Raw genomic sequence first — 8,741 nt, forward strand, 5'->3', positions numbered from 1 at the left:
CAAAACATAAAAAATCCAAGATATCAATCGATTGATTTCAAAGTGCTCCTAAATACTGATTGTTACCGCGCTATTGATACGCTTTTTCTTTAACTCCCATTTATAATCTTTTGCGATCCATTTTTTTCTTCTCATTATAGGCGTTTAAAAAATGTTTTAAAACCGTTACTTTTCAAGATGTCTATCACATTATCCAATAGCCGTTAAAGTTAAATATTAAAAGCTCTCTTAATAACACTCAAAACGTTTACAGAAAATATGAGCACAACATTTCTTTTATGACCGAAAAGACTCAGAGAGTCATGGTAAATTAAGTGTTCCGCATTCAAACGGTTATATCTTAAAAAATAAAGAATCAGTTCTATTATACTACATATTATTAGCGGGAAATTGATTGCGCATGTTGAAGATACCGAAATATCAGCGTTTTTAACTAGAACAGAGAATTTAACCGCCATTTTGTGGTAATCATTATTTTTCACAATACCATGTTGCCTCGGTGCAAATCATAGATGGCGCTGCAGTTCTATAGATGAAGTTCTTCGAATCAGCTAAAGATAGCGTTGCAGCCTTTGACACATGCCTGATAAGATGCAGAAATTAGCTTGCAGATATTCTACAAGATGGCACTGCATGTTCAACTTCCTCTAAAAGATGAATCGGGTACCACACATACCCGCAACAGATGAAGCGCTTTTGTAGCAGTGAAATTCTCACAGAACCAGAATATCTACAGCCATATTTATTTATACCCAAGAGTGATCATCAGTCTTTTAAATAAATACAATGTTTGTAATGCTATACACGAATAAATTACCGAATGACGAAAATCTTGTTCGTAATTTCAAAATTAGACATTATATAAAGCAAATGATATACATTAATTATAAGTATGATTTAAAAGAAACGGTCTTTACATCACGTTTAATGGCGGATCGAGAATTGTGCTGCCTTGTTGTACTTTAATTTTGTTACCAGTTATTTTATGATCAGAGACCAGTTAGCGATCTATTTACTCGTCTGTAATTGAAGCAATTTCAAAAGAAGCCTCAAATTGCCATAGTATAGTAGTCCTCTAATGATTTGTAAATTTATCTCCTGTAATGATGAAATAAATATTTAATATCCATTTGTGATTCATAGACAAGTCAAGTGGTTGTAATTTAATTACGCAAAGGTGATTTTGCAGACATCTTGTTGATACTATGTAATTTTATTATTCATACTACAGATATAAACGTAAAGATTGTTCATTCAGGTCAATTTTTTATTTTAAATTCTATTTAGTGTACTTTGTAGCCACTTTCGTGAGGCTATTTTGATAAATTGGATTGTTTCTAGATTGAGTTTGTGTGTCATTTACTTTTTGGTGATTGTCTAATATTGATTGAACTTATATAAATACTTTCACATTCACAGTTGTTGCTATGAAAGAAATGAAAGTTGTTAATTGATTGGCAATTTTGAAGTTTGAAAAAAAGTATTACAACTCTTGCATTTATTTTAATCATCGTAAAAATGTCGGACACTGACAGTCTAGAAAATGCCATCAAACAATACGAAGAACAGGTATGATTTGTCTAAACTGTTATTACAAAATTGATAAGGAGCCAACATTACTTAATGTCACTAATAGAATTGTATTGTATCTTAAATGATTTTACATGCTAGTTTATCCTAATGCCATAAGTTTGTCACCAGTAGTTTTGTTCACATGTAGCTGTCACAAGTCTGCCTGGCATTGTCCGCAACATCGGAAGGTTCCGATAGAGATGATTTATTCAGGCTGCAGTCAGATTTGCAGGAACTAATTAGTTTAACAAAAGAGAATTTACAAACGGAGAACAAGGCAAATACTGATACTAGCGTACTTGTATGTAATACCCAACAAACTAACAATTCATTAGATGAAGAATATGCCTTATTTGAGGTAACACTTCATTTTTCAAAATTCATAGTAAATAAGTAGATTTGTATATGAGATTAATTATTTTTAAACCTTTAGGCTGAATTGGCAGAGAGGCCGCCAGATTCTCAGAATGAATCGGGAGCAGAGAATTCGAACACTATTGAAGTTAGTAAGCCAGTATTTGGTAATGCTTATCAATGATACAGTTATACGGTGCAAGTTGATATTGTAGGAAGACTTGAAGGCACTCGAAGGTATGAAATGTCGAGCTCCTCATGGAAGTAGTTGGGGTGGCACCGGGTACCATAATGCCATGGTGTGCTCGGTTCTCAACAGCGATGACGATACCATCTCAAGCATGAATGATATTAAGGTTAGTTATACTTGTACGAAATATTAAAATCTTTTATTCTTCACTTTTTAAATTTCCACTTGTGGCAGGTATAGATCTTTAACCACTGTTTTTTAAGTGTAGTACCAGATTTCTTTACTTTTGATCTATATCTACGGTTTAATAGTAAATTGATGTTTAATTAATTACTTTGGTATCACAGGTTAAGGTCTTATTTATTAATCCAACACACAAAGAAATGCTTCCTTGTCCTTATTTTCTCGATGGCATGTGCAAATTTTCTGACAGCCAGTGTCACTTCTCACATGGAGAAATTGTACCACTATCTACCTTACAGGAATACAGGTATTTTGCATTATTAACTGGTTTACTTTATGAAAAGAATTAAATTCTAAAAAGGAAAATTAAATAATTAAATGTTTTCAGAGAACCTGACTTTTCCAGTATAAAAATGGGTAGCAGAGTATTGGGACAACAAAAAACTAAATTATGGCATAGATGTATTGTATTGAAAACTCCGGAGAATGAGAATGATCTCTATCGTGTAAAATTTGAATCTAGTGGGAATATTATTGAATTAAGTCTACAAGATCTTCTCCCTCTTAGTATGTTTTCGTTCTCAAACCATTATTCTTATAATACAGTGTTATTCAAATCAAGAATTAATAACAAGGGTCGTAATAACAGATGATGCTGAGTTGGAGATGTCAGATTCATCCGAAGATAGTGATGTTGAGATTAATGATGAACGAGTTACAACAGAGTCCATCGATGACCAAGTTCACAAATCATTACTCACATTAAATTCAACCGAACCACTAGGGAAGTGGGAACAGTATACACGTGGAATGGGTAGTAAACTTATGGCTCAAATGGGTTACATATCTGGTACTGGATTGGGTAGAAGAGCAGATGGCAGAATTATTCCTGTCGAAGCAACTGTTTTACCTGCTGGAAAATCTTTAGGTCTGCTGAGTTCCATTATTGCTTTTGTAATGTGTGTTCATGTAATACTATAAATATCAATCTTTTCCTCAGATCATTGTATGGAACTACGTGAAAATGCTGGAGGTGATGAAGATCTATTTTCCGTACAGCGTAGAATGCAGAAAGAACAACGTAAATTGGAGCAGAAACAAGAAAAATTATATCAAAAGGAAAAACAGCGTGAAAAGAACAATGTATTTAACATTATCAATGCTGCTTTAGGTGACAAAGGTTTCTATTTGTTCTTTATAAAACTGACACGATTCAGTTTTAATCATTAACTTCATCATTATACTACATTTAACTTTAATGAATTCATATCTTCTCTTGATAGGTGAAGATAAAAACAAGCCAAGCAGTTCTAAGAATAGAACAGATTTTAAAACAGAGTCAAATAGAAAATTGAACGTCGCCAGTTTCCAAATTAGTGAAAACATTGCTCGACTTGAGAAGGAATCCCTAAAACTTAAGGATTCTCTAGGAAGACATGCAAAAGGTAGTTTGCATTACAATAATATTGTACTGCAATATAATGAAAAACAAAGACAACTTACTGATCTACGTACCTGCGAACGACATATAACCGCTGAACAGAATCAACGAAAGAATAAGACTAAGCTGACAGTATTTTGATAAATAGCAGTAATTTTACATATACTCTGCATCCATAACTTAATTTTCGATTTAATATTAATGTAAATAGTAATAAATATACATAAAAAAGTTAATGTTTTGTATATACAGTTTTCATACCTTGCCCTTGAAATCTATTTCATTAGGAGTTGAGTGGTATCAGAGATGACATCTCTGGTGGTTGTCTAAAAGATGGCGACGCCCACGGTCAAGTATGTTTCATCTCCTAGTGTATTATTATATTTAACTTCAGTTAATACACTTTTTAAATATTGTGTTTCACTACTTAATTTATATATACAGGATTGCGTTCTTTTTTTAGATTGGAAAAATGCGAAGTTTGTGCTTCAAATAAAGCAAAATATACGTGTCCGAAATGTGAGGTTAGAACGTGCTGCCTCACGTGTCTTAACGTTCATAAAAAGGAACTTGAATGTAATGGCATTAGAGACAAAACAAAATTTATACCTCTACATTCGTTTACTGATCTTGATTTACTTAGCGGTGAGTATTTTAATTGTTTTGATATAAAAAGATTAAACAGTTGGACACTAACAGAAATTCTATAATAAATTTCAATTTTATAAATGATTGAATTATTTTTGTTTATTGTCATTATGTTTTGATTTGTAGATTACCGTCTGCTAGAAGAGATTGGAAGATCAGTAGATAAATTACACAGAGACCCAACAAAAAGGTACACGAGACAAGCTGTTCTACCTGTGGTAAGTTATATTTTAAAATAATTTTTTGTGAAGAATGTGAAATTGATAATTTTTGTTACAGCATTTACATCGGTTAAAAGTGGCATTATGTAAACGAGGTACACGATTAGAAATACTACCTCAACATTTTAGTCGACATAAAGAAAATACAACGTTTTTGAACTGGAAAACTAGAGAACTATTTTGGCGATTACAATGGATTTTTCCCCAAGCAGAAAACATTAACTGGTCAAATCATAGGTACAAAACTATTTTCACCTGGTACAGTTAGAATTATGGCATGAATTTGATAAGATTTAAAATGAATTTGATAAAAATGTTTAGAGTATCAGAAAATGAGAGACTAGCAAGTGCATTAGAAAAAGTACTGGAACCTATCAGCGAATCAAATATTGTAAACAATGAAGAGCCTAATGTTAAGGCAATACTTTTTGATAAATTGCAATATTATAGAGCAGCAGGAATAGGACATATAAAGGTATTATTAAAAGCTGAAAAATTGGAAAGGTCGGATTCTAGGTATGTATATCTGTAGCTACATTAAAGAGAATTACAAATTAACTAATTTTTTGTTGTTATAGGTTTTATGAATTAGATATGACGTTGACGTTTAAAGATAATTTTAAAGGGAAAACAATAATTGAATATCCAACCTTGTATGTGATTTTATGGGATCACAGGAACATGTATGAAATTGTGGATACTGGTAAATATTATCTTTTTTGATTCATATAAATCAAAAAGTTTCACATGCATTCATTTTATCACCAAATTTTATACAGATGACGAAGAGGTAAAGACTGAAGAGGAGAGTGACAAGGTTGTAAGAAATAAAAGAAAAAGGAAAGACATACGTAGTTGTATCAATGATAGGAAAAAAGAAAATCCAATCAATTATTTTTTTAACACCGATTTCACGGATTCAGAAACTGAAGATACAAATGAGAGTGAAGAGAGGAACAGAAAGCATTCAAGACAAAATCTAAGTATACCAGACTATAATACATTGGTAACAATGAAGAAATAATAATATGCCAAATACTGCAGTCTTATATAATCAATTTATAAATTTATAGAAAACTTTTTTCTGACAAAATAAGCAATTGTGTCAGTATAAATACATTGCCTGAAGAAACTACTTTAATTGAATTTGATACAAATATTACAACACTATTATAAACACATTAAATTTATTATATGTCTTTTATATATTCTACACTAATTCGCCCATGCTAAATAACCTACCCAAAAGTTTATGCCTGACAATAAATATATCATACTAATATTTTTTGTATGAATGTTATGGACAGGATCATTCCATACTAAATCATTTTTGACAATTAATTATATATCTACTTCGTAAAATAAACTTATTATCAATATATGACAGAAATTCCAATGTCAGCAAAGCAGCATGTACTGATATTAACGAAAAGATTTTATACATTAAAACTGGCATCAATGTAAAATGTGTGCATTAGTATACCTTTTTATGAATGTTTTAAATGTTTATGTACAAAAATGAAACTTCAAAAGTCAAAAGTTAAGTGTTATTCATTGATACATTTTTACAAATGAAAACATTGCAGTACTCACCAAAACGAATCTGTATGCAGAAAATGCTTTTACGTCATAATACTGATGCTGCAGCAAAATCTTGTAAATATGTAAAACAAACATTTATGATAGCAATGTACTGTGATTAGCAATAAAATGCTTACGAATTGATATCTATTTTCAAATAGAACTTACGTTTCGTCCATGTGTGTAGGTACGTTCAAATAACCTTTTTATCTCACAATTATTATATTATACATGCTTGCTTTTCTGTTTACCTTGTAAAAATTACATTTTTATGTATAATAGTGAATGTGTGAGTTTTACCTATTAAACATAAGTAGAGTTTATCCTTGGAAACGGTAGCTCAGATGAATAGTCCCATAATTAACAGAATGTTAATCATTTAACATAACAGTAACAGTGATGAGTGACTTTTTAGTAAATTAAAAGACAAAGAAATATAGCAGGAAGACAAGGAAAGCAACGAGTCCAGCGACTGCCTTGATGTACATTGATTTGCTGTTCAAGTGTGCTGCATCCTTCCTGTATTTCTGAGACAACATTGACAAATTTTGTGTCTTCGTATCCAATTCTAAAAATTAGTAAGCGACATTTATAAAGTTGTAAACTGATTCTAATTTTACAGTTTAACAAGTACACATGGTTCTAAGATTTGTTATGAAATGTATAATTACCCGAAAGAATAGTTCCTCTTTGCAAAACGTCATCAATATTCTGAACCATTATTCTTTGAACATCTTGCAATTGATTATTCAGTACATTCATATTTCTACGAGATCTACCATCCGAAAATGTTTTTTGAGCCTTCTTTATATAAGTGTCTGTAAAAAAGTGATATGCACAAGTGGTCTTCGAAATCACAAGAACTTAATGAATAAATTGTATACATACCAAATTCAATAAAACTGTATGGTCTAGTCACTGTATTTACACGTTTACCATATTGGCAATGAAATTCCTGGGCAATGTCTTCCAAATAACTGTATGCCAACCGTTTGCTATAGTTTCGTTCACATAGCACCAGATAACACACATCATTTTCAATCAAATAACTATAGCAGAAAGAAAGGATTGAAATTACAATCTATGATATAACGAATGTCTTCTATATCAAGAATACGGTGGTACTTACTGGAATAAATAAGGTCCAGTTTCTATTGTGCATCTCGTAGGAGACTGGGGTCCGAGCTTTCTAAATAACATTTTTGCTTGGTTCTGATACTCCAAAATACTTCTCCCACTCTAAATAATGATTAGAGACGTAAATAATCATGACTCTATTTCAATTACAATTTATTTATTAATTGCATCATACATTTATTTTATTGCTTACACTCTAAGATATTCTAAAGGTACCTAAAAAGAAATTTATTTACTTTCTTTAAAACATTCGTCAAAAAGTAATTTCACGTAAGAAAAAATCATTGTTCTACTTCAAGCGACACAGTCACATAAAAAAATGTGGCTGACACGTAGATAACTTTGGTAAATCATCTTCATTTAGGTAACGTTTAAAACAGAAAAATGTGTAGAACGATACGAAATTCAAAGGATCATTTTGAAAATGACATTTCATCATAATGGCAACCTAACCTGTTCATCCTCTTGCATGGTTGCAGCCATCGGCAGGCCGTCCGCTATCCTTGCAATCATCGTTAGCAACACCATTTTCTCTTAAATATTTACAGAGTTAGTTTGAATGTACAGAAACTAAAGTGACAAATATTGGCGTTCGCCGAATTCGGAAATCTCAAAGCTCCATTTGTATAAATCGGACCTCGGATGTGGCCAGTTCACGACGTCCCCGCTTCGAGCATACCACGTCAGTCACTTCGAACCCACCGCTGACTTTGCGAGAAGTTCCAACTCATCGGGTTTAAATGAATTTAAATACGCATCCTAATTTCAAACAAAGAAGCGCATAACTAGTTATTATCTAAACTGTAACCTTCCAAGTTTAATGAAATCGTATCAATTTTCCAATAAGTTGTGTAAGGCTATTGATCTAAAATATTTAAAAACTGGCGCTCGGAAGCGAATATGTTTTACGGCGTTCATTTTATCACGTTTTGTGACCAAAGAATATAGGGGGTCTATTACATAAAACAAATTGAGCGAAAATGTGAAAAATGAGTAACTCACAGTATTACGGAACGTTTTTGGTGATGAAAATGCGAGACCATTGATATGAATTGGCTTGGCACAAATTTTTATGCGAAATGGTGAAACATAGGTACGAGTCCTCTTCTTTACTTTTAATCTTCCCGCCTTTTCTGCCTATAACATACTACCTTTTAACAATTTTCGATTTACAAGGTATCTACCTTTATTTACCAATATTACTAAACCGGAAATGCTAGTGATCTTGTTCTTTCATATAGCGAATACGTAATTCAGCGAATAAACCCACGTGAGATGAAAGTGCGAGAAGTGGGCGCTCTCGTCAAAAATACGTAATAAGCGCCCTGGTTCATACTATGTGTCTGTCAATGTCTATGCTTACACTCATCGCTGCTTTGGTCTCCGTCCATATATTCTCATTGCCCATGGTCAA

At 32.1% G+C, this 8,741-nt stretch overlaps 3 protein-coding genes across 7 annotated transcripts; 2 read left to right on the forward strand and 1 right to left on the reverse strand.

The window, feature by feature from the left end:
- The first annotated feature begins 765 nt into the window (after positions 1-765).
- Positions 766-3,910, forward strand: LOC105701858 (zinc finger CCCH-type with G patch domain-containing protein). Of its 5 annotated transcripts, none has more exons than XM_012428983.1 (10): positions 766-1,258; positions 1,342-1,569; positions 1,721-1,930; positions 2,006-2,074; positions 2,142-2,282; positions 2,464-2,606; positions 2,688-2,866; positions 2,949-3,227; positions 3,300-3,479; positions 3,583-3,910. In XM_012428983.1, exons 2-10 carry the CDS (start codon positions 1,519-1,521, stop codon positions 3,879-3,881), a joined length of 1,551 nt encoding a protein of 516 aa, XP_012284406.1. In that variant the 5' UTR covers positions 766-1,258; positions 1,342-1,518; the 3' UTR covers positions 3,882-3,910. The 5 variants fall into 5 exon arrangements, with proteins under 5 accessions (XP_012284406.1, XP_012284423.1, XP_012284414.1 ...); XM_012429000.1 differs by having other exon boundaries at positions 766-1,207; positions 1,420-1,569; XM_012428991.1 differs by having other exon boundaries at positions 766-1,177; positions 1,420-1,569.
- A 134-nt stretch (positions 3,911-4,044) lies between these two features.
- Positions 4,045-5,647, forward strand: LOC105701889 (box C/D snoRNA protein 1). Its single transcript, XM_012429028.2, has 7 exons — positions 4,045-4,093; positions 4,204-4,385; positions 4,515-4,606; positions 4,668-4,846; positions 4,931-5,125; positions 5,188-5,312; positions 5,389-5,647. Exons 1-7 carry the CDS (start codon positions 4,074-4,076, stop codon positions 5,631-5,633), a joined length of 1,038 nt encoding a protein of 345 aa, XP_012284451.1. The 5' UTR covers positions 4,045-4,073; the 3' UTR covers positions 5,634-5,647.
- Positions 5,648-5,724: 77 nt separating this feature from the next.
- On the reverse strand, positions 5,725-8,014 carry LOC105701891 (vesicle-trafficking protein SEC22b-B). Its single transcript, XM_012429033.1, has 5 exons — positions 7,781-8,014; positions 7,320-7,429; positions 7,079-7,239; positions 6,862-7,008; positions 5,725-6,758 (listed from the first exon to the last, which is right to left on the reverse strand). Exons 1-5 carry the CDS (start codon positions 7,853-7,855, stop codon positions 6,610-6,612), a joined length of 642 nt encoding a protein of 213 aa, XP_012284456.1. The 5' UTR covers positions 7,856-8,014; the 3' UTR covers positions 5,725-6,609.
- Between the last annotated feature and the right edge of the window lie 727 nt (positions 8,015-8,741).

Source organism: Orussus abietinus, unplaced genomic scaffold (assembly GCF_000612105.2).
Source record: "Orussus abietinus isolate OABI.00-Male unplaced genomic scaffold, Oabi_2.0 scaffold151, whole genome shotgun sequence".
NCBI classification, from domain to species: Eukaryota; Metazoa; Arthropoda; class Insecta; order Hymenoptera; family Orussidae; genus Orussus; species Orussus abietinus.